At 38.4% G+C, this 26,721-nt stretch overlaps 1 protein-coding gene and 1 non-coding gene across 2 annotated transcripts; one reads left to right on the forward strand and one right to left on the reverse strand.

Annotated features, from left to right (window-relative positions):
- Nucleotides 1–3,925: 3,925 nt before the first annotated feature.
- On the reverse strand, nucleotides 3,926–3,997 carry Trnam-cau (transfer RNA methionine (anticodon CAU)). The gene has a single exon. It is a non-coding gene; the product is annotated as a tRNA-Met (tRNA).
- A 9,449-nt stretch (nucleotides 3,998–13,446) lies between these two features.
- On the forward strand, nucleotides 13,447–17,081 carry LOC105230993 (probable ATP-dependent RNA helicase CG8611). The gene is made up of 8 exons (XM_011212057.4): nucleotides 13,447–13,599; nucleotides 13,662–14,475; nucleotides 14,538–15,492; nucleotides 15,552–15,636; nucleotides 15,700–15,890; nucleotides 15,949–16,100; nucleotides 16,456–16,645; nucleotides 16,731–17,081. The coding sequence occupies exons 1-8, from the start codon at nucleotides 13,546–13,548 to the stop codon at nucleotides 16,921–16,923; spliced, it is 2,634 nt and encodes an 877-aa protein (XP_011210359.2). The 5' UTR covers nucleotides 13,447–13,545; the 3' UTR covers nucleotides 16,924–17,081.
- The last annotated feature ends 9,640 nt before the right edge of the window (nucleotides 17,082–26,721 follow it).

Below are 26,721 nucleotides of genomic sequence, written 5' to 3' on the forward strand. Positions count from 1 at the left end.
TAACTGCCAGTGACATCTTGCCAAATGTGACATCAATATAATCACTTAGCATATGCTTGCCGTTCTGATGTACATAAAGTGCATTTGACGTTTTCTACGAAGAGTGAAATTATTCAACAATGAAGTTCCATTGAATTTTGTGTGTGGAATCAAATGTCTGGTGCCGAAACAGAATGTTCGAAAAGACCAACAAGCAAGTGTTTTTGATTGTTACAAATTATTCAAGGAGGGTCGAGAACGCGTTGACGATGAACCACGTTCAGGACGGTCATGAACATCAACTGATGATCAATACGTCAATGATGTGTTGTCATTCAGAGATATTACTGGCATCGTCGGAATATCGAAAAGATCTGTGAAAACCATTTTAAAAGTGAAAGCACGATTGTTTTCAAAATTACTAAATTTTTTCGGAAAACAGCGTCGCGCTAACGTCTGTAAAAGAATGCTTTCCGACTACCAGCATATCATGAAATGGATTACTACTGGCGATTAGTCTTGCTTACGACACGTAAACAGGCGATGAATCGGCCGAATATTTTGGCAAAGTTGAGTCGAAGCTGAAAAAAACACGTCAAAGTAGGCCGAAAATCAAGATTATGTTGACAGTTTTCTTCGATTATCGTGGTGTGATGTACTCCGAATTCTTTCCGACCGGCCACATTGGCAACAAGGAATACTATTTGAGTGTTATGCGTCGTTTGCGCGAAGCTATTCGTAAAAAAGGACGGAATTATGAGCAGACAACTCTTGGTTTTTGCATCTCGATACGGTATTGATTCTTCTTGGGTTTTTCGTCAAATTTTCAACCACTATCGTGACGCCACCACCGTATTCACCAGAATTAGCTTCGTGTGACTTCTGGCTAATTAGCAAACTTAAAAGAACGTTCCGAGAAAACTCGTTGAGTCAAATGAAATCATCAAACGTGAATCGCTGCGCGCATTGAAGGCTATTTCAGAAATTGACTTTAAGAGCTGTTTTGAGGATTGGAAAAAACGTTGACATAAGTGTATTGAGGTCAAGAGATATTACTTTGAAGGGATACTATACGGATTTTGAAGAATAAATTAAGAATACTAAAATTATGAACAAAGTCTTACTATTTTCTGCTCATAGTAGTATATCCCATTAGCTTCAACCCCTCTCATTGAAATTTTATGGTGTTGCCTCTCTATGCACATACCGTATAGTATACAATTCCAAACATACCGAAAATGTCAAACTAAAATTAAACAACTGTTTTTATGGCATGTTCAGGCGTACAAACAGCGCAAACAAGACTACTATCATTTAGTATGTTTGTGTGTATGTGTAATTGTGTGCAGGCACATAATTGCACACATTAGTCATTTACTGCTGATTATAAAATGTGAAAATTAGTAGGTTCCGCTGCAGCATGCAACGGAAACGCATTCCGCTCATATATTCGAATATTTACATGAGCGAATTTTTCAACTGTCAATTCCGCACTCACGCACTCAAGCACTCGGTATGCTACATAGCAAATGTACAACAAAATTAAATTAGTGCAAACGATGCTCCAAGTGAAAATGTGCGTATGTGCATACATATGTATGTACATCTGCGTTTTACAATATTTGAATGTATATGTGTGTGAGTATACTTGTGCATGTGTTGGGGTCACAAAAGCTGTGCGAATGCGAGCGTTTAAATGCGTTTTCGTTGTCAATGTCATTAAGGACTTCAATGCCGGCAATGCTGGTACACAAGGAAGCATGGATACAATGCAACAACAAATGTATACTGTACATACATACATACATGTTTATTGTGGCATAGTTGAAAGCGTGCGCACAATGCTGGAAAAGGTGCCTTTTTGTTGTCGCATATTGTAAGTGCCAGCATTCTCGTACGTGCAACCAACAAAAGTTTCCCAGCCGTTTCAACACTGTGAGTGCGAGTGTTGAAACAGACAGACACACAAACGTTTGAACGTGCAAATGCGGACATGAATGCAATTAAAAAGTTGCAAAAGTAAATACACGAACGGATGTTTTAATTATATAGACACATGTTTTATATACTTTATAATTATATACACACAATCCAGCCGTCATAAAGACATACCTGCATACAAACAGGCTGATGTTTATTTTTAGGCTCACGTTTAATTCTCAATTATAATATATGTACGTATATGTGTATGCGTTTGATTCCGAGTGTTGTTGTGTGAGTTTAAAAAAATAAATATATTCACTTATAGTATATAGCGGTACATCAGTTCAGCACGTTCGCGAAACCTCGCTTGTTATCGGACGGCTCGGAGAAGTCCTTCACGATCCTGATGGAGCTTTTGGTATTGCTCAACATCAGTTTACACAGCCGTATTAGTTTTGCGGAGATAGCAAATTCAGACATAGCGGCATGAAGACAGCTCCTTTTCATGCTGTCACAACAGCTTTTAAACCGACGGAGAGGTGGAGTGGGTCGATCCTCTTTTCACGGATTTTTTTCCAAGATTTTTCGGATGGTGAATATCTGGTGAGTTTTTGATTTTCCAGGTTTAAAGCCACACTCAAAAGGTCTACTCAGTTTGCTGACAGTGGGCTTTAATATTTTACACAGAACGTTTGATAAAATCGCATGTGCGATATTGAGGAGACTTATCCCACGGTAGTTGGCGCAGATTGTGGGGTCTCCCTGTTTGTGGATTGGGCAGAGCAGAAGTTCAATCGTCGGGTGTGCTTTCGTCCGACCATATTCTACAAAGAAGCTGATGCATGCTCTTTGTCAGTATTTGAGAATATGCCTGTTAAAAAGTTCTTCTCAAAATCCATAGACTATCAACCGCATGTCAATTCAGCAACATTCTACAAATTGCTATGTCCTTTCACACCAGTTTGGAAGACAATCAGAAATCAGAGGGTTCAGTAGGTTCGCAATTGAGCTCGAACTCTACAAGTATTTTCATGCATATAACATCATTTTACGTCAAAAAAATATATTTTTATTGTATTATTTAATTGTATAACAACTCTGGAAAAAAAAAAATATATAACCCTACTGAAAAGGCGTTTTTCTCGAAGTGTTGTTTATGCTTTCAAAGTCGGTTGGCAAGACTTCTCGCGAACTACTAAACCTATCATAATGAAATTTTATACAATACTTTACAAGTTCTTGCACGAAGGAACGTTTTTTGACCAATTTAAAAAAAAAATGTTTTTCAGATCAGATTTTATATACCCTTTTATTATATGAGAATAAGCACCGAAGAAGGATCAAGTTCTTGTATGGAAAACTTTCACATTTGACAATGTTTCTTCACGAAATTTGGTATATATTATTTTCTAAATCAACTATGCAATCTCCGAGGAAACTGTTCAGATCTGTTAACTATAGCATATAGCTGTCATACAAACTGAATGATCGGAATCAAGGGCGTGTATAGAAAACTTTTGCATTTGACGATATATCTTCACGAAATTTGGTATGATTGTTCATATAAATGATGTAATATCGGAAGATATTTTTTAGATCGGCTCACTAGAGCATATAGCAGCCATACAAACCGAACGATCGGAATCAAGGGCGTGTATAGAAAACTTTTGCATTTGACGTGATATCTTCTCGAAATTTGATATGGATTACTGCCTAAGGTAATAATATAATCTCCGAAAAAATTGTTCAGATCGGATAGCTTCCATACAAACTGAACACATAGTTACTAAAAGAAATGCACCTGTGAAGGGTATATTAGCTTCGGTGCAGCCGAAGATAACGTTTTTTCTTGTTCTTGATTAAAATAATTTTGCGCGAAAATTAAAAATAGTTAGGCATGCATTGTCTTATTCATTTATTAGCATTTAGCGCTAGATACAAGTTATTATTCTTAACTAATTGTACTATTTTAAAAGTTATTTTTTAATAAAAATAAACCAGCGACTTTGAAGAAGTAAGAAATTAGCAGAACAAGGTTTCGATCCTCGGACCTCTGGGTTATGGGCCCAGCACGCTTCCACTGCGCCACTCTGCTGCTTATCTACTAACCGGCAAATGCCAAACACGTTCCGCTAAGAAAGAGATGCATGTACACTTAATATAAACTGATCGAAAAGAATTTGCTTTCACCCAAATTCAAGTAAATTTTTAGATGGATGAATGTTCGACGTAGATTTCCTTAACTTCGTAAGGACCTTTCCTTTTCTATTATTCACATATTGAATCTAGAATTTAACAAATTTTTAATATTAATTTCCCGCGAGAATAGCGATGCTTGAGCTGTATGAGTGCGTCCATAAGTAAAGGCAGCACAAACCTACCGTTATTGAGTATAACCTACAAATATTTACAGCACGTGGCCTTACAAATTCATAACTCATGATTCTAAATATTTGTGTGGGAATAGTTTTGAACTTGTAATGAAAATAGATGGGCGTGTGAGCACACGCTTAAGTGTGGCAGAGTGGGCGTGTGGGCGTGTTGCACAGTTGATTGCACGTTGGCGGAAATTGTGATTTCAATTTAAGTGCTGCAAATGTCTGCGTTGAAGCTACGGCTGTGAAAGTATGCAAGCATTTTAGATGCGATTGCAACACTGAGTGGCATATAACGGACAACGCTGCTAAGTGCAACATTTGCGTGCAGTGAAGTGATAGTTATTGCTATTGTTTTTTCTTCAGAAATGCATTTGCACTGATTTGTAATGGCAGAATTGCTGCTGTGCCACCTACATAGAGTTTAGCAAACCCACTCACTCATAGTAAATGCTCTTATCATTTAAAATTGCATGCACTTACATTGTTGTTGTTCGAACGCTTGATTAGACGCCAAGGTGCAATTATTGCATAATTTGTGTTGTAAGTGTTCGAATTAGCATTAGTTTGTTTATATTCATATGGATGCATTTTGCTGTGAATATGTCACTCATACCACGTGGTGTACCGCATAATCCACATTGTTTGTTAACTATATTAGCATTTTTGATCGCTATTGTTGCAAAATAAAAAATAGCGATACAGAATTCTTTTATGAAATTCGAATTAAATTGTTATTGGAAAATATAAAATTAAAGATTTCAGCGCAAACTTATGCTTTTTGCTACATTTGACAAACATTTGTTCCTATAATGTTCTCAAATTTTAGGAGGATTTCTTAGAATTCTAAGAAATCACAACTTAAGTTCTTCGCAATAAATGCTCTTGAAATTAGAAATACAAATTCATTTTATTTAAAAAATCTTCTTTCAGATTAATTTTCGGAAAAAAATAATCCTCGGTGTTTTCTTATGATGTCGGGTAGAGAGGGTCCGTTATTTGCTTGTAAACAATGAACAACGATCTTTACGTTATAAAACCAACTGAAAGTTTAAAAATCCTTCTATTTAGTATATGGAGACTAGACGAATTTTGCTTTAACCCTTTGCAATCCGCTCGATTTTGGACGCTGGACAAACAAACCCAAGGCATAACCTATTATAATTTTAGAATTAAGCAACGTATAATGATATTCGACAGATAGGAATTGGTTGAGATCGAGGAATGTTTATTAGTAAAAGAAATTAACATAATATTGTTTATAATTTTGCAGAGTATGATACATTTTAAAGCACTCCCCAATATGCATTACGGGCTGATTGATTCATGTTTGACAGAAATAATTAGTTTGTTGCCACCAGATGTTTTCCCATCAGCACATACTATACAGTCTCGTTTTATAATACCGACCTTTTTTCTACAAACTTCCTTATCGCTCTTTTCACGTGGTTCCGAGAAGTGCTCAAACCGTCGTAAGCACGCGTCTTATCTTTACATATGCCCCAAGCAGCTCACGACTTCCGGTCTTAGACCAAGTATCCTCTGGGTAGCCAAAGAACATCCGTTTGAAGGCGAACTAATATGAGAAGGCAAAACATCCCCTCCACAGGGTTGTGCGTTGGGTTTGGGAACCGCCACGTAAAGCACACTACCAATGAAAACTAATTAACAGCCTCAGATGAAGGACCCCCCTTTTGATGACGACCAATGCAAACGAATTAAGGATTACGATTTGAGAGCCTGCACCTAGAATATCCGGCCCTTCGATTGGGAAGGTGTCCTTGCCTAGCTGGTTGATGTCCTCGTTCGACTAAAGGTTGACATCACCGCCGTCCAAGAAATGCGATGGACGGGAAAAGGACTAAGGCGAGTAGGTCCTTGTGGAATTTACTGCAGTGGCCATTTAAAGGAGCGCAAATTCGGTGTGGGGTTCGTTGTGGGAGAACTATTTCGCCGAGTACTGGCATTCACCCTTGTGGATGAAGCCACAATGCCCATCAAAGCGAGGTTCTTCAGCATATTTCTGAAGCTGCCCCACCACAATGTCAAAATTGTACTTGGCGACTTTAACGCCAAGGTTCGCAAGGAAGTTGTCTTTGGCACAACAGTCGGTAAACTCAGCCCCCACGAGGAAACATCTCCAAATGGGTTGAGGCTGATCGACTTCGCCGGGGCCCGAAATATGGTTATCTGTGTTACTAGACTAGATTCCAGCATAAAAAAATTCATCAAGCTTCCAGGCTGTCTCCGGATCGAAAAGCCACCAACCAGATCGATCATGTTCAGTATTTTAGATGTCTTCAGTGTTTTAGATGTGCGTACGCTCCGAGGTTCTAACATTGATTCGGACCACTATCTTGTTGCAGTCAAGATAAGCACCCGCCTCTGTGCAGCAAAAAACGCACGTCAACAAACACAAGGAAGTTTCGACGTCGAGAAGCTGCAATCACAATAGACAGCCGAACGATTTTCTACTCGACACATGCGGGATGGGACAGATACCGAGAGTTGAAAAAGAAAGCGGGACGTAAGTATATGCAGACAGAAAAAAAGAGAGGCCGAAATGCGAGAGTATGAAGAGCTCAACAAGCTGGTTCACAGGAGTAATGCTCGAAAATTCTACAAAAAAATGCAACGACTAACAGAAGGTTTCAAGACCTATTGTAGAACCCCCAGAGGTGATCTAGCGACCGATGCCCTGAGCATACTAAAATTATAAAGGGAACACTTTTTCAATCTGCTGAATGGCAGTGAAAGCATAACGCCAGGAGAATGTGAACCCGATTCCTCTATCGATGACGATGGAGCAGTCGTTCCACTGTCCGACCAGGAAGAAGTTCAAATGGCAATTAGCCGTCTGAAGAACAACAAAGCCCTCGTCGGCCGATGGATTTCCGGCCGAGCTATTCAAACACGGCGACGAAGGACTGATAAGGAGCATGCATCAGCTTCTTTGTAAAATTTGAGTGTGCCCTGCCCAATCCACAAAATGGGAAACCCCACAATCTGCGCCAACGTGGTTCTAGCCTATTGTGTGAAAGATTAAAGCCTACCGTCAACAAACTGATTGGAACTTTTGGGTGTAGCTTTAGGCCTAGAATATAAACAACTGGCCAAATATTCACCATGCGCCAAATCTTGAAAATGTCTAAATTTGGAATCCCGCGAAACTAATACGGCTGTGTAAACTGACGTTGAGCAATTTCAAAAGCCCCGTCAGGATCGGGAAGGATGTATCCGAACCGTTCGATACTAAACGAGGTTTCAGACAAGATGACTCATTACCGTGCGACTTCTTCAATCCGCTATTGGAGAAAATAATTCGAGCTGCAGAACTTAATCGAGCAGGTACAATTTTCTACAGGAGTGTACAAATGTTTCAAATCCGCAATTTGCTGAATTTAAAATTCATTATTCTATCAAAAATTTATAAACCCAATAAATGTATTGAAAAGAGTTTGCTGCTTCGTAAGTCCACTCCGGCGCTACAATCTTTACAGATTTACATTTGCCAAGTTTCTAAATCAGTCCGACACATTACAAATCGTTCGCCCTTTTTAGGTTTATTTCAATTCAATTTAATTCTAGACAAATTGTCAAACAATTTACTTTGGCCCTTGTACATGACCCAAGCCCAGCGAACCCATACCACAGCGAGCCACAACTACTACTCGTTCTTCGTTAGCCAAAGCAATCAGTCCAATAATGACAACAGCTGGCTGCGGCACATTGCAAATAGCTTGCCCCAGCCGCTAAACACGAAAACATACAGACAGACACACACATAGCAACACATTTATTTACTTAAACTTTTTGCTTTGCGCTACGCCAACGGGATACTATTTGCTCAGCCATTTGCTGTGCAAACTTGCGTGCCTTGTGTTTTTGCGCCTTTTCGCTTCCGCTTGTATTCCTTAGCCAACAGCAACAACATCAACAAGCGCCTTTTAGCTGCAAACACAATGAGACCGTGTTGCGCGACTGGCGGCTGGCGGTAAGCGAAAGTATTTGTCATTGTCGCAGCCATTTTACTATTTCTGCTCAGGCATTCGGAGGTTCGCAAGTTCGAAGCTTAATTGAGGGCGGCCACGACGCACCGCTTTCATGCTGTGCCGTGCCAGCTGAGCTGCGCAGAACTTAAAAAGTGCAAGTAGAGGGAAATACAAAAAAAAAGTGCCAAATCATTGCGCCAATTTCAGCATTGTTTTATCTAACTTTTTGTTAACTTTGCTGAATGCCATGTTGACTGCCATAGAATGACCCTATCGGTTAAAGGCCGCAATAAAGACAAAACTAAAGTAATACCGCGAGCGCACAACAGTTGAAACATTCCGCAGACAAACAGACGAATCGCTTTATAAACAGACAGACCCACGGCCGCGAAACGAAAGCTAAGATGCAAATAAATTCTACGAATGCCGACGAAGTGTCTGACTGCAAAACCGACATAGCGACTGAAAAACTGTTGACGCGACTGCCCGTTCACCCGCCAGCTTGTCCAACTGTATGCTTGTCTGTTTGACGCGCGCCAAAAGGATTCGTGCCAAAATCTGTCAACTGCCACCACCCGCCACCTTGCCGGCCATAAGCCAAGGCATTAGACAAATACGTTGTCATTTTGGAGATTTCAGGCTTTTGATTTACGCAGTTCCACAACAAATGAGACAAATAAAAGGCGTTCCATGAATAAACAATGGTCACAGGAAAAAGCGCAACACAGTGGAATAGTGTTCGACATGATTCTGTACACCTGTTTTTAGTTAGTTGAGCTGCTGAATTTTAATGACTTTCAATGGTGACAAGCAGTTCACGACCAACGGTAGTCGAATTGGAAGTGTGTTTATATTTTAGGAACTGTTAATGGGAAGATTTTTTTTGGCCGACAATTCTGTGTTGAATTCCGGCTCTCTGGTTGACTTTTTGCACATCAACTCAGTATACGAGTATTACATTTAGTTGAGTTTCGGTTGAGTTTGCATTACATTTAAGGATGATTTTGGTGTAATTTTTGCTAACGCGAAGTAAAATATAACAACAAAACTAAGTGGGTTTATGACTTTCAATATAAGTCTAGAAGATTTGATTATACTTTATCCACGCTTTCGTTGAAAATGAATAAAGTTTTGTCAACACCTGAAGGTATTTCCCAGGGTTTGATTGTGGTAAGTTGCAAGAGTATAAAATATTCGGTTACATCCGACCCTAATCTTTTCTTACTTGTTTTATTACTGGCTTAAGGGTGATCCTTCGTTACCAGTTTTTTCTATTCTGGTTTAGAAAAGAGCAGACTGAAGAAATGTTCACTTTATAAACGGAGTTATGTCAAAGACAATGTCTCATCAGTAGCTCTTTTTCTCAGAGATCCTTTCCAGATCACAATGTAATCAAGTTTCAATCACTGATGGAAATTACAAGCTTAAGAGGATCATATTCAGGAACTGGACGAAGAAGGACAGACAGGATCTTAAGATTTTAGGTGCTACACTTGGCAGCTTGTGTTTCTTCACTCCCCACAAACAAGACCTGAATTCGCTAGTCGGCAGTACCTGGGGAAAGGTTTAAGAAAAGTTGCTGTGACAACATACAAGGCATTTGGCTGTCCAGTCATTAACTACGCTACACCCTATGGTCGCCTGGATGTAGTGAATTACAGACGAAGAAGACACAGACGTGTCAGCACACTGCGCTCCGAGCTATTACTCTTCTGTTTTCCTGTCCTCTGTTGAACTCGTACATAGTGAAGTCTACATGATTCGGGTTAAGAAACACAATCCGCTCCAAGCAATTTCTGCTGGAATGTTTTCGCAGGAACTTTGTTCTTTATACTGTAACAGGTTAAACTCTTACTTATCGAAAATTATATGAGGAATTAGGCTCCGCATGACTCAACCACTTCTTTGAATCCCATTCATCTAACAATCGTCTCTTTGAACAGGCTTGATCGAGCGGATTCCGCTCCCACATTCATAAAGAGCATTATAACTGCCAATGAGACATGGGTTTATGAGTTTGACAAGGCAACAATCATCAGATGGAGGGGAAAACACGAGTCGAAACTAAAAAAAAAGCAACGTTGTTTGGTGCACCATGAATTTGTTCCGGAGGAACAGACGGTACATAAGGAGTTCTATTTGGCCGTATTGAGGTGTTTGGTTGAGAACATCCATTGAAAACATCCGGAATTGTGGAAGAACTATTCAAGGATTTTACACCACGTTAATGCAGCATCACATCGAGCCACGATTGTGACCAAATTTGAAGTCAAAAACGTAAGGAATACCATCGATCAACAACCGAGTTCACCTGATTTGGCTCTATGTGATTTTTTCTTGCTCCCTAAACTGAAAATGCCGCTCCGTGGAACCCGTTTTCAGTAGATTCAAACAAAATTCGCTGAAGAAACTGAAGGTCATCCCAAAAAGTGATTATGAAAAGTATTTCGTAAACTGGAAAATTGTTGGTATAAGTCTATTACATCTGTAGGGTATTACTTTGAAGGCGACAAAATAAATATTGATGAATAGTTGAATATTTTGCGTTTTATTTGCAATTTCCGGGTACTTTTTATTGTCACAATGTATTTTAGTATTATTATTTTATATTTTAAGGACATTTTACCATTTTCGATTAATTGTTGGCCAGTTAATCAATGTAAATATTTGTTTTTTTTTTTTCATTCCCAGCCATTACATGACTTTTTAAATAATAAATAAGTTAATCCTTTTCGATCCTTCGCGCTCAAAGCGTTAAAATCAATCGGTTTCAATGTCGCATATTCAATTTGATTTACGTGCTCAAATGGTTTTTCGAAATATTTGCTTTAAGTGCAAATCGAAACCTTTGTCAGCGGAAAGCGGAAAACGGAAAGCAAATAAGAAGGTCATAAAATCACTTTCTGCTTCAACAGTACAAATACAGCAATAAAGCAGCGCCACATGCTCAAGTGCCAATAGCGCAACAAAAACAACAAAAAGCCAAAGAAGACAGAAATGTTATAAGCCATTTTAACTGGCATGACATTGCAACAAATGACTATTAACTGCACAAGCGCACACAATCAACTGACTTCCATTTGAATGACAAAAGCCATGAAACAATGAGAAAATATACATACATATTTCTCCTTTTTAGTTATATACAAGTATGTATGTACTATAGAAGGGATTATAAATTACAGAATGATTGATTTCAAACGGGTTGTAGTAATTGAATTGAATGGCATAATTATGTATGTGTGGCCACAGTATATACGGAAGTGATGCCCAACACAGTGACCGTAAGAAATGCTTACTTCTCAATTGTTCATATATGGTTATAATTGAATACGCTACAATATGTATTTTCTATAAAGATATCTAGCGTCAACCTTGCTTAAAGTTTGATTAGTCTTGGACTTATAAGATATCAAGGAAAAGAATGGACTCAAATGAAAATAGATCCGAATGTCCGAGTACCGGGTATTGCCAAAGCATAAAGCGTGGAAACATTCGCAGAAAGTGCTGTTAGTTTTATATTCTTGCAACATGTTGCTATACAGCATTATAACGGGTGATCCAAGTAGAGCAACTTTTTTTAATAGTCTTTTTTTGACAAATCATGCGTGAGTCGTATTATGTTGTTTATGTTTAGTATTACTTGTCATTTCACCATGGAAAGAAAGACTTACGCCAAAGCAATCTTTACAAATCGTTAACTACGAAAAATCACGTTCTGTAAATCTTAATCGGCCGACACCTCTCTTGAGACCCAGCATTCATTATTGGATAATATTCAACCGAATAGACTACTAAAGTTGCTCGACTTTTCCAAAGAGCTGTTGAAAAATTCCAAGAAGGTCCTACGTGTTCGACTCAATTTTGGTCAACGATGAGGTCCATTTCTGGCTCAATGGGTATGTAAACAAGCAGTGGGTATGTAACAAGCCGCATTTGGGACGAAAAGTAACTTGAAGAGATTCAAGAACTGCCAATTTATCCAGAAAAACAACGGTTTGTGGGCCGTTTCAATAATCGGTCCATCTTTAAAAATAATGCCAGTGATAACGTAACCGTCGTTTTGAACAAGACCAACACATCACTTCAATTAATGAATTTATTGAGAAAACACTTTGTTGAGCGATATGTCCTATTTGGGTCGGTCGATTGGCCACCAAGCCACCGTTTTACAGATTAAAAGAAATCACTATAGAAAAAGTTTTTAAAAAGCATAACAAAAAAATCTACGCAAAAACTTCAAAAGCCGGAAAAATGCTATTCCAAGGGAACCCACAGAAATTTTGGAGCTTTAAAAAGGCTTCAAGCAGAGACTTCAATACCAATACAGAAGACTTCGATGGTATATGAGTATACAAAAACAACATGGCGCCCGTTGCGTTACCTACGAAACCAATCAGGTATTAAGTGAAGAGGAGACCAGTTTTTTTTAAGATAACTTTTTCTATTATGAATTTAATACGAAAAAGATCAATTAAATATTGCAATATCGGCAAATAATAAATAGGCATGCACTGTACCTGATGAATAATGATGAAGAATACATACTTACTAACCTGCAAATATTGGCGTCATAATGCGCAGACATTTTGTGATAACGTTTTAGACTTTCATTGAACCACTGAAAAAGATCCATTACTTCTATTGTACATTGTATATACAAAGCTTCAAAAATGAAGTATTTTTGATGGATATAAATATGTTTCCTGTTTAACGCTTCCTTCCGCTGAAGAGTTAGCAAAATTTATCTTCCAGTCAATGTTTGTCGCGTTAACTTATTTCTTAACACATTTATTTTTATTTTTGCACTGAACCCGCTTAATTTCATCATTCGTTAATATAAATAATGTTAAAGAAACACAAAGTCCCGAAAGTATATTCTATAAAAGTACATATATTCTATTAAATAAAATTTTCAAAGCACAAATTAAAAAACCAATCCGCGATAATTGGATTGTTAAAATCAACTATTGTGAATGTTGTGACAGGGTTGCACTCATAACATTTTTTTACAATCTGGAATATGTATTTTTTTTGCATTCCACACATAGTTGTCGCCTTTTATATAAACCAAAATAATTTTTCAAATTTGTTATTATAAAATCTAATACTTTTACATTAAATTACATGCAATTCATAAAAACATAAGCGATGTTATCGACTTCTTTTATTCACCATTGTGAATGATTGAAGAATATGGCGAACAAAACAAAACAGCGTGAACACATGCTTGCAACAGGCCGTATTCAAGTAAGCTAATAATCCAACACGCTAGCATGGATATTTCATTAAATATAGCAACTGGACCACCTAATGCACGAAATAAATCTGTAAGTTACCACCGACTGATATTGAAATCGAAAATTAGTAATAATAAGCTTATATACCTAAGGTTCCTGCAAAAAAGAAGACCTCTGCAGGTGCGACATCACGCAGTGATGGTGGTTTTGCGTTTTCATTCGGCGGAGCTCAGCATAAAGTAAAAGCAATTGTAGCACGTAAGCGTCCAGTTAAAAAGCCTCCAACAACTGATGATGGCAAAAAAACTGCAGAAAGCCCTTTCGTACAACTTTCTGATAGTAAAAACTCGGAAAAGAAAAGTGTCACTACAAGCACAAATATTGTCGAATCGTCAAACACACAAAATGCATTAGGTAAAATTGAAAGCCCCAAGTCGTCCACCAATTCCATGGATAATGGGCTCATACTTAATATTGCCACGAATTCCGTACCGAGTGCGCGACCCAAACCAAAGCAAAAGCTTAGTCAAGCTGAGCGTTTGCGAAACATGGCCAAACAGAAAAGTGAACAGACAAAAAATAATCTTACAAAGAAACCATTTGATAAAAATGCAAAGAAATCTTTCAACCAACGCAACAATTTTAAGCAGAAAACTCCACAAAATGAGGAAAGTAGTGCCGATGCCGAAGAAAATAGTGTGAATTTAGCAGCACGTAAAGCAAATGCATTCCGTGTTGTTAGACCCGAGGACAAATCAGTTAAGAAAGTTGGTCTCTTTGCTAAAAGCCCTAATACACCTGTTATGGGCCAGCGTTTTGTTAAACCAATAGCGGAACGACTTTTTGATGGCACAAAAATTGATTCACTCGACATTCACCCACATGCGGTGAAGAATTTAGCAGACGTGCTGAGTATTGTTGAACTAACTACTGTGCAGAAGAAAACAATTCCCCTGGCTCTAGAAGGTAAATACTTATTAAATTAAAAATAATAATAATCAAATGATGATTATAATATTATATTATAGGCAAAGACTTGCTCGTACGTTCACAGACTGGCTCAGGTAAAACGTTAGCTTACGCTTTGCCCGTGGTCGAAAAGCTGCAGGCGGTGCGTCCAAAGATAACACGTGATTCAGGCGTATTGGCTGTAGTCATTGTGCCCACTCGCGAATTGGCCGTGCAAACGTATGAACTTTTTCAAAAGCTAGTCAAACCATTTACGTGGATCGTACCCGGTGTGCTCATGGGCGGCGAGCGTCGCAAGGCAGAGAAGGCGCGCATACGTAAAGGCATTAACATATTAGTTGGCACGCCTGGACGCGTGTTGGATCATTTGCTGCACACTGAGACTTTTAAAGTACACAAAACTAAATTTTTAGTGCTAGACGAAGCAGATCGCCTATTGGAAATGGGTTATGAACGTGATGTGAAACAAATTGTAGAAGCAATCGATACACAACGTTCCAAACCAGCTGAAGATGGTACTGTTACCGAAGAACGCCTACAACGTTTATTATTATCAGCTACGCTCACTGCCAATGTGCAACGACTGGCTGGTCTCACATTGAAAGAACCCGTTTTCGTTGACAACAGCGATGAAGACGCCTCGAGTATACCTAAAACTAATAGCTATACTAAGAGCGACATTGAAGCTCTAACAGCGGACGCACTGGATGACGAAGAAGAGAATGGAATAATGACCATACCAGATAATTTGAAATTGCATTTTACAGTTGTGCCACCAAAACTGCGCTTAGTTACTTTGTGTGCCATATTAGCGCATGAGTTCAGCGATAAACAGCGCTTAAAGGCCATTGTCTTTATGAGCACAATGGAAATGGTAAATTTCCATCATGATTTACTAAATGAATTGCTGACACAAAAAGTGCTCGACGAAGATGACGAGGAAGTAATTAAGGAGGAGGACGAAAGTGAAGATGATGATGAAACACCGTTACTTAAGGGCTTACGATTTTTTAAGTAAGTTTTAAATGGTGAACATTTTTGAAAAACATTTTATGATTTCATAAATTGATTAGGTTGCATGGCTCTATGACACAAACCGAACGTCAAGGTGTGTTCAATGGTTTTCGCGAGTGCAAATCTGGTGTGCTGCTCACAACGGTAAAATACATTCTCATATTTAACAGGATATATTTTTATTATTATGTCATGTTTCGATTGCAGGATGTGGCGGGTCGTGGCATTGATGTGCCTGAAGTTGATTTGGTTGTGCAGTATTCCCCACCGCAAAAGATTGCAGATTTCGTGCATCGAGTTGGACGCACAGCACGCGCCGGTCACAGCGGTAAAGCACTTTTGATGCTCACACCCTCCGAGGCACAGTTTGTACGTTTTCTGGAGGATAAGCGCATAAGGTTCGCCTTACGAATTTAATTACGAAATAACTTTTTCACTTACTCCACATTTATGCAGAATATCACAAGTTGATATGGATGATTATTTAAAGGCACTCACTGAGCATGACGATGAAGCGAACACAATGCAAGAAGCGGCGTCAAATCTGCAACACAAATGTCAAGAACTCATATCTGATGATAAAGAAATGCATAGCAAAGCGTGTAAAGGTAGGTGACAATAATTTATTGCTAGAAGCTGTCAGTGTTGTTTTTTTTTTTTGTTGGTGTGTTGATTAAGGCATTCCAATTGATAACGATATGAAAATTTAAAAAAAGTGTGTGCTGAAATAACGAAAAATTGTTATATTTATTCGAAAAATATTAATTTTGAATGTATCCAATGCATGACTAACCACAAGTTTTTATTGTGAGTATGTTTACTTTGATGAAATGTTGTATGCTGCTTAATATTTTTGTTGTGTGAGTTTTTATTTTGGTGTGTCGTGATTTGTGTTGTATGTGTTAAAAAGAAAACTTTCTAGAAAAAAATTCTACATAACACTTTAAATCCATCTGCCGTTAGCCTTCGTATCTTGGACGAAATTCTATGCCGCCTTTCCGAAAGAGCTTAAACCGATATTTAATATCAAAAACGCTCATATGGGTCACTTTGCAAAAAGTTTCGGTCTGAAGGATCAACCAAAAACATTTACGAAGAAGCATTCGGAACCAAAACCGGCGCCACCTACAAACCGCTTGACTTACACAGAAAGGTAAAGATACAAATAAATAATATTAATCTTAAGCCTGCACTTAATTAAACTTGCCTTTAATATAACATTCCTTTCTTATTTGTAGGGATCCCGAAAAAATTAAACAGGAAAAACGTGCCAAAAAGCGTATGTTCTCCACCACAGTGACCAACGAAGTACGCAATCCCAATCGGCAGCAAAGCAATAAGCTGGTGAAAATGTTGCCAGCCTCCCGAGCACTCACCACATCAGAGTTCGACAGTGGCTTGCCTTCGCTTAAAAAACGGAAAAAAGCTTAACATCACTGTTTAAGATTCTTAGATGTTGATAATTTTTTATGTTTGTTTTTTAATCCAAACTAATATGTGTAATTTTTGAATATTCGATATACTAAATGAAAATTTTGGTATTGAAATGACAAAAAATGTAAAATAAAAGATGTTTTATTATGTTTAATAATATCCGTACTTTTTTCAAAAGAACTTAGTCATCTTAGCGGCCTAGAACGATCCAATCCAAATTTTATGACCATTTTATGATGTCAACCGTGTTCCAGCGAGGTCGTTCTGCATCGACCGCAACAATTGGTAATGGTGGTCTGAGCTATAAAACAAGTGAGGCAAAACTTGCCTTGCAACATGAGGCCGAGCATTGTTATAATAAAAAAGTGGGATATTCGCTTATTTTCGGACTGGAATATAAGAATTTAATATTACCTACCAAATATGGTCGATATCGATTCTGAGATATAAATTTTCACCTAAAAGGGGCAGTGCAACGCCCATCGACAAATTTTGACACCAGCTCGCCGTACCATCTCTGGTGCAATGTCTCTTTTACATATTTATTAATCGCGTCTTTCGTAGTTTTTAACAAAGCCGTTATATGGGGAGTGGGAGGGGTTGTCATCCGATTTCATCCATTTTTACAGTGTCGGTACAGGTGCTTAAGGGATTTGTGCTGTGTGAATTTGGAATATTGGTCGAATGGACAGACAGACAGTCACCCGGAATTCAAATCGTCTCGTCTTCCTGAGCATTTATATATGTACATATCTATATATATAAAAATCAATGCCACTTTCTTTGTAATTTCATCACTCATAAACGGCTGAACCGATTTGGCTGATTTTTTTTTTGTTGTATTTGTTATTATTAGGAGAAGGTTCTTATGTAAGAAAAAATTACGAAAGTTGCCGGAAACCCCTAAAAACAGCCCTTTTCTTTTTCCCATACAAACGTTTTATTTTGTATATACATACATACATACATATGTATGTAAGTAAAAATGATTGTTCGTTTGTTAGTAACGCTAACGCTCGAGAACGGCGGAACCAATCTTCATGAAATCAGAAGTTGTTCGCTGTGGATCTGGAAAGGGTTATATATAAAAAAACCATATACTTTTCATAAGGAAAAGTCGAAAAATTGGAAATTTCCAAAAAATGACTTTTCATACACTTCTTTTTTGTTTTGTTTTTCAATATTCAAAATATTGAAAATATTGAAAATTTGTAAATTATTTGAATCGTTCAATTTCGGTCGCTTACTTTTTTATTCCGGAAAAATTATTGAAAATTATTCAGTGAAAACTTTATGTGTGTTTCAAACGAAGTGATCAATTACAGATTGAAATTTGTTACGAAGCAACGAAGACATCGCGCTAATATCGGTCGGCGTTCTTTTTGCCATCAACGTATGGCAGCTCAAGACACAAGAACTTCATGAGACTCCCACGATGCGATGACATATGTGTGGAATTATGGATCGCTGTCAATCAGCAAGCGATCATCACGATAATACAGCAAGACTTTTCAAACAACAGCTACGCTGTTTGATGAACTTTATCTTGAAGCAACGTATGTATATACAAGTATGGTGCAGTCAGATGCTGGATGTACTCTGTTGAGTTGCAAAAAAGAGGTTTGCCCCAGGCACACATTATTCTTTGAATGGTGGATGGTAGTTACACCAGATCAAATTGATGAAATCATTTCTGCCGAAATTCCTCATGCAGAGAAAGATCCATTATTCTACGAGGCGATGAAAACCAATATGGTGCATGGACCTTGCAGACATCCCACTTGCAATAAATGCACGAAACACTATCCACGTGCTTTTCTTTCGGAAACGCAAACTGGAAATGATGGATATCCACTCTATCGTCGTAGCTCATCAGACGACAATGGCAGGACATTTACCATACAACTTAGAGTAGTGAATATCGAAGTTGAGAACATATTGATCGTACTATATTCTCCACTGTTGTCTAATTCACATTCAAAACTCATATCAATGTTTAGTATTGCAGTTTGGTGTAATCTATAAAATACGTTTGTAAGTACGTCATCAAAGGAACCAATATGGCAGTTATTGGTCTTGAACGATACGGTCGATACGTGAACTGCAATAAGGCGCTTTGTAGGGTATTTACTTTTGCAATTCATGAACGTTTTTTGACTGTTGTGCGTCTCGCAGTTTATTTGAAGAATGGCTAAAGAGTGTTTTTCAACCCAGAGAATACAGTACAGCCAGCAGAAACACTTCCAATAACATTGACAATTTCCATAATACAATTGCTAAGTATTTGGAATAGAAGAAAAGAACTTCAACCAAATACGCCGTGAAATAGATTATAAATGGTTCAGTAATCAGTCGTTGAGTATGTATTATACCACGTGCATCCCTAAAGACTGATGTCACAACCTTTCCAGCCGCCTTTTTCGTTTTTCCACGCCTGAAAACCATCACCACCAACTTCATCATGTGCAGTCCACTAGAATGACTGTCGATTGGACTCCAGCGGGAAATGATGGAGCTATATTTCTTTATTTATTGCTATTAGAGAGTACTTAAACACTTCTCAGAATTAGTTGTTTTTGTTGGATTATGAACTTGCGAGCACCTACTTTGCAACTCAACGGTGGATTTCCCTGAGCCCAAATTCAACAGTATTTTTCACAAAAAAACAATGCTTTATTGACACATGAAATGCTTTATGATCGATTTTTTTAAACTAACACAAGTTGCTTCAGAAAAATGCTATATCTCATTAACTAATAGTTATAATCCAACTAATATAAATCATATAGATGGTAGTAGTAGTATTATCTATGTATCAGCCACAGTGAAGCGTGGACGGGTCCTCTAGTATGTATATATAAAACCCTATATCTATCTCGATAAGTTTGAGGTGATGAAACAACCGTTAGGTGAACAAAACTATTATACTCCGTAGCAAAATGTATATGAGTATAAAAATCAAAACCTGGTATGAACAACATATGCTCCTACTTAACTTCAAAAGCAGATTTCTAGCCACATATTCTTCAATTTGATTGGAATGGACTATATGAGTAGATACTCCACAAGTTTATTAAATTCCAGGCTTGAGTTTAGTCACCTTACAATATTTGCAATACTGATACCAACAAGCTCAAATATCTAATCCATCAACCAATATCAGTTTGAAGTTAAAAATCTCTGTTTAGTATTTAACCAACCGCTTCGCCTGCTGTCGTGTCGTAATCGTCCTTGTTGTGAGAAGTGTGCTAAAAATTACATGCTTACTTTGCGGTCAGATTCATTTACGGTCACCGACACAGTGATGAGTCCCCAAATGTCATATCGTTAGCTGGTCGGCAATTTTAAGGTGTCTGCGTTGTAAAAGCGTTTTGGTTTCTACTTGCTTGAGCACAATAACGACGTTTACCCATATATAACTAAGAACTGGTGGTGGCTGGTTGTACTTGTATATGTAAAGGACTCTGTAGAAAAATTTAATAACTACGTTCGAGGTTACTAACCTCAAGGAAAAAGACAATGATAATATTGTAAAATTAAATTTACTTTTTTTTTATTAAGTACAAAGGCTGCTCCAATGTTTAATGACCCAACTATCATAAATCAATTTCCATGAAATACGAAGTCCATTTACCCAAAATCTACTTATATTTTGTACGGCCTTCGTACTCTTATTATGCTCGTCGTGGGTTATTTGAGTCTTAGTTGATGCCTTATATCAGCTCTGTTTGAAAAAAGCGTCTCCCTTCTCTCTCGCATCAACAGCGCTTCAACAAAACCTATTTATGCTAAGAGAAACACTCAAAAGGATACGTCCGAGACCTTATAAGAGATATATAGAAATGATCATTGTGACGACCTGAGTTGATTTAATTTGCCGTCTGTCTGAATATGCGCCAAGTAGTCCCTTCGTTTTAGAGATATTGTTTTGAAATTTTTTAAACCAAAAAGCTGCTAATCGCAACCGGCGATATCAGACCACAATGGCTTAAATACAAATTAACTGATCTTCATTAAATTTAGCACAGATTGTTATCCAGATCTGACCACTATATTTATACTATACTTTTTTGGGATTTCTGAGGAAGCACTGAGTGCGTAAACGGAAGGGCATTACTTGAGCTCAGTATGTGGCTCTTGGAATGTTAAATATTAAAGACCTTTGCTCTTCACACAGAAATGCAGATAACTAGAAAATAAGGCTCTATGCGAATAATTTTTGCTTATATTATCTCGATCGGTCGAACAGGACTGTTATTTTTTCTAATAACTGTCGACCCTAAGCAAGAAATACTGGACCTTCTAGAGAAATTTCCTTTGTAGCATTACTATGAACAAAAAATATTGTAGTATAGGGTGGGCCATATAAAATTTTAAATTTCGAAGATAGGGCGTAAAAGATTGAGTGTAGCGTTTGCTGTATGGCACGTAGCGCCGTCCTGCTGAAACCAAATGTTGTCCAAGTCTTCCTTTTCACTTTGCTTGAAGAAAAAATCGGTTAACATTGCGAGATATCGCTCACCATTGATGGTTACGGCGGTTCCTTCTTCATTTTCGAAAAAAAATGGGCCGATGATTCACCAGACCAAAATCAGCACCATACAGTGATTCGTGCTGGGTGCATTGGCTTATCGACGATTACGTGCGGGTTTTCTGTGCCCCACATGCGACGTTTTCTGCTTGTTAACGTAACCATCGAGGTGGAAATGAGCCTCGTTCGAAAAGACGATTTTTCGGTAAAATTGACCATCCTCAGTCAAACGATCTCCTGCCCAATCTGCGAACTGTAGAATAGTTAATAGCGACCCATTTCGTATACTTTAGACTTTTTATTGAATATTTGTCACTTTCCGAATGGTATTTGACGTTTTCAATGTCGAAATATAGATAATTCAAATTTAAAACGTTAGATGGCCCACCCTTTACCATCCATAATCTATGTCGTCCCCCTCAAAGTAATCCCCTTGGCCCAATACACTTGTGTCAACGTTTACCCAATCCTCGAAAGAGTTCTTAAAATCAACTTCCGGAATAGCCTTCAATGCGTGTAGCGATTCACGCTTAATGGCTTCAATTGACTCAAAACGGTTTCCTGCTTGTTTGAGTTTGCTGAATAGTCAGAAGTCAGTCCTGGTGTAAAAATCAAGAGTTGTCGGTCCATAATTCCTGCCTTTTAACAACACTTGACACTAAAATATTATTTCTTTCTGACAGTTTGACCGGTCGGCTTCGGCTCACCTTTGCCACGATATTCGGATCAGTCGGAAAGCATTGTTTCACAGACTTTTTAAAATCATTTTGAACGTTTCGGCTCCAGAAATTTGATTCCACACAACAAATTTTATGGAACTTCTTTCTTGAATAATTTCACTCCTCGTAAAAATCGCCGAATTCACTCTATGTACTTCTGAAAAATGTGATATTTGACACAGAACCATGGCGCTAGTCAATCGCAATACCAGACAATGTTCCGCTTATAAAACTTTTGCTGGAGAGGAATAACCGGTAAGCAGATTTTGAAATTTTGAAATGATCTCTAAGCCAAACTGGTGGCTATACAGCATACAAAACTATAAAGTAGGACTTAATGTAATTCCTCTTAATCCCATACTGACTGCTTACGAATTTCGTCTGCCATTACACTAAAATGCTATTATTACCTACTGGAACGCCGAGTAGATTGCTTCGCAACAAAAACTAATTGGATTGCAAAGTCAACCTATGGCTAATTGTCACATGGCGATGAGCAACCCGACAGCCATAGACAATTATGGCGTATAAACGCTATCGCTGACAGCTCTTCCTCGAATCATTTGAAGGCAACTACGGCTATTCAAGGTCTCGTCAGTTTACGAGTGCGGCTTAGGCAACAATGCAAAGCCAAAAGAACACACACAGCAAAACAACAAAGGCTATCGCCACATTGGCTGCCTGTCGACTCGCTGCTGCTCAGTTCGCAAAGAGCTTACGCCTCACATTTGCTGAGATGAATGCTCCGGCTGGTTGTTCATAAACTTTTAACTTGTTTAGAAACTTATTAAGGAACTTTAGTGTTGCTACCAGCACAAGCACACTTGTAAGCTATGAAAGAAAGCAGCTATGAAATCCCCTCATTTCAACCGCATTTGGCGCGTGTTTGTTTTAAGAAGACCGTAATGAGACAATGAAAGCCTTGCAGACGCGGCAGGTGCATTCGACGTTACGTTCTTCATAAAAAAAGTGGTTTACAGCACTCAGCGCCAGAGTGATTTTCTTTCTGCAGTATCATCTTCTCCAATTTTGTGTGTGTGTAAGTAGTTGTAAGTGATAGAGTTTTCTCCTTAATATGTCGACTTGAAAGCCGCAGCCGTCAGCTGCATTACATTGCCTCCGAAACTAGGACAAATTTATAGTTTGCTCGGTTTGTTTCGTACTTGAAAATTTAGTAAGCTGTTTGTAGCATGTGCGGTGGCTATCACTACTGACAAGAATTCTCGTAAAAATCATGACAATATATCCTCTTTATTGGCGTAGACTTCGATTACGCGGTTATAGCCGAGTTAAGAACAGCATACAAGTCGTTTCTCCTTTTTGCCATGTGGCGCCAATTGGAGATTCCATACAAAACCAGGTTCTTCTCCAACCGGTCTTTTCTACGAAGTGTAGGTCTTCGTCTTGCTCTGCTTCCCCCGGCGGTTATTGCGTCGAATACTCTCAGAGCTAGAGTGTTTTCATCCATTCTTAGTACGTTTGCAGTGGTCGCCATCAAAAGGGGGATCTCTCATCCGAGGCTGTTTGCTTCCTTCCATTGGAGATGTTTTTTACGTGGCGGGTCCTAAACCCAGCGCACAACCCTTGGAAGGGATCTTTCGCCTTCTCACTTCAGATCGACTTCAATCGGGTGATTTTTGATTTCCCAGAGTAAACTTGGTCTAAGACCGGAAGTGGTGAGCTAGTTACTCATTTAGTAAAATGGTTGACGGCAAGTCTTTCGCTTACAATAGGTATAAATCTATGATTGGCCCGCAAATTTCTGAACATTGACCATAATATAAAGCAGGCCGATTTATTAGGAAGTCTGTTTGGTTTAATCGACCAGGGTTCCATGAACCTTTATTCCTAGAGCTGGGACTGTTCACAAATGGATTACATTTGGCACATTCACTTACAATAAAATTTGTGAATTTATAGGGAGAACTACTCGGTAATCGACATCTCGAAGGCGGAATCCACCTGCAACTCATTCGCCTCAACAACCACGCGGTAAGGTCTGCTTTCTCCGGACTGGATAAGGTACCGAATCAAATGGGTCTGGCAGAGAACGATGGCAAGAAGAAATATCTCCTATCAAAGTCGTAGATAATTTCGTCTAATTTCGTTCTGGAATCATATCATATTAGAATGATGAATACAATAATGAGATTAATGGTACTTTGGATGCCACTGCATTAGAAATTTTACATAATCAAGACTAACAGGCGTTTCAACAATAAGTACCGGCGTCAACTCCGCTGATAAAATTATTTCAGCACTTCCTTGTGAAATTTTTCTCTCTGCCTTTACAATATTATCTGGCAGCCCTATTTGGCTTGTTAGTCCCTTCCAAGCGCGAACGGGAATTGTGCTGCATGCTAAGGTATAAAAGAAATGTAAATAATGGTGATGCCAAACAATGCGAGCTTACAACCACAAGTGCATGCACACACACACATATCCACTTTTGGCCAAGTGACATGCGGGCGCACGCATTTTTGCGGTAGCAATGAAAAAATCTAAAAACTAGCTAACGAAGCGACAAAGCAGCCGCGACATAAGTAAATAGTACGAGCAAACATAAAGGACGAGAGGTGCTAAGTTAGAAGAAAGTCTGCTGGTGAAGAAGTGCGTAACAAATGCGAAAATGCAAATAATTTTACATGAAATACAAACGAGAGCTGCTGGATAAGTCAATGGCTTTTAAAATAACAAAATACGAAGAAAGGTTTGAACAATTTAAGGTGGTATGAACGAGACTAACTATTCCGTTTCACACTAGCCCAGAAGGATCTCGCAGTCGCATAGGAGTTAGTTGTCACCAACGCCCACTAAGCTCATACAAAGTCCACAACCGAATCTGGACAACCTAGACTCAACACTGTTCTCATTCCGATTTGAATGAGACAAAAGTGTCTTCTCATGTGATCTCACTGAGTTTCGACTCACCCGCGCCTCTTCTCCACCGTCTTCGCCACATTCACATATCCCACATTGGTAGGTAAGCAGAAAAAGCTATCAACCGTAGACTTGGCGCAGTAGTGATCTTAATTTTCAGGGATACAGTCGAAGAAGAAGTGAATTTCAGATGTCCCAGCGTGGACTCTTTCAAATTGAACGTCAATACGCAAGCAGTAGCTTGAGTCCAAATTGGGATGTCTCAATAAAATCTAATATATAACACTACAACCTTACTTTTTTCAGTTGTCGTAATCCAAAAAAATCACGGTCTTATCAAACTGCTGCCATTTTATATGTAAATACATACGCCACCACTTCTCGTCCCCGAAATGAAAGCGAAGACTTTCCTTCTTCCTTGCAACAGTTTTTTACTTAATTTGCAACTTCGCATACACATATGTAACATATTCCTTAAAGGATCTATTTTTGGAGGTATATTATTTGGTGGAACGAAAGCTGTCAAAGTAAACACAGATTAACACATAAACAATGATTAGAAATCGGGGAAATTTGAGTTGAGAGACTTTTTGACTTAAAAGAGTACGCAGACAAGTCAAAATACCGTATTTGGAGTCCGAACTATTTCGAATGGACTCTTTAAGTCCCTTTTGAGAAGCGTTATTGTCCCATATTATATTAAACTAATGATGGAGCCGACCTTACTGTCAATGATGAATGATACAGGTAAGTCATTTGAGCGTTTTTGATTCCTCGGGTCAATATCGATACTCGAAACTTTCAACCTAGTAAAACAAACTAATGAATAGACCAGCTAGGTCAAGCCATTGTTCCATGATGATAAGCAAGCATTTTCCATTTTAAACTAATGTTCGGTAAGTTACTGGCAAGATAGCCTATGTTGAAAACATTTTACAAAATTGGTTCGTCAAGATGATTTTCATAGTACGTATGTATAAAGACTTATTCGTGGACGTCATATGGTTGAAATTCGGTTAAATTCACGGCTAGGGAATCATTGGTATTTTGGGGAGTCTACTTATCACGAATACAATTATTTCAGTGGTAGAAAGCATTCGTAGAAGGTCGTGAAATCATCGAAAACTCGCCACATGCGAATCGTCCATCCACCTCTGTTAATGCTGATAACATCGAAAAAGTTATGGAAAAAGTGCTAGAAAATTGTCGCGTTTGCATCAGAGAAACAGCAAAGGAACTCAGCATCTCTTACGGATCGACTCAGCACATTTTGGTTAATGTTTTAGAAATGAAGCGTGTCAATCTGAGACTCGTAATAAAATATCTTAATGCGCCATTTTATTTTAGCACGATTTCAACTGACTTTTTGGCCAAACACGAAAACAGAGTCATTACTAAGCCACCACTTTCGTCTGATTTGGCTCCCTGTGACTTTTTTCCGTTTTTTGAAAGTGATCTTCGTCCCAAATGCTGCAAATTTGCACGTTTACATACCCATTGAGGCATAAGTCGGTCTCATCGCTGAACAAAATTTGGCTCGAAAGCGTTGGAACTTTTCAAGCGACCATAGAGTGAAGCGATGTCGTTTGGGAAGATCGAGCGGCTTAAGTTCTTGAACGGCGCTAAATCGTCTCTCCACGGTCTTCGAGTACACTCTCAGCTATG

The sequence above is a fragment of the Bactrocera dorsalis genome, chromosome 2, assembly GCF_023373825.1.
Source record: "Bactrocera dorsalis isolate Fly_Bdor chromosome 2, ASM2337382v1, whole genome shotgun sequence".
NCBI classification, from domain to species: domain Eukaryota; kingdom Metazoa; phylum Arthropoda; class Insecta; order Diptera; family Tephritidae; genus Bactrocera; species Bactrocera dorsalis.

Excerpts from the sequence above, each read along its gene's own strand:
- LOC105230993 (XM_011212057.4), top strand. The coding sequence starts at position 13,546 with ATGGATATTTCATTAAATATAGCAACTGGACCACCTAATGCACGAAAT. Across the intron at positions 13,600-13,661 it reads CTAATGCACGAAATAAATCT|GTTCCTGCAAAAAAGAAGAC; the intron begins GTAAGTTACCAC and ends TATATACCTAAG. Across the intron at positions 16,646-16,730 it reads CGCTTGACTTACACAGAAAG|GGATCCCGAAAAAATTAAAC; the intron begins GTAAAGATACAA and ends TCTTATTTGTAG.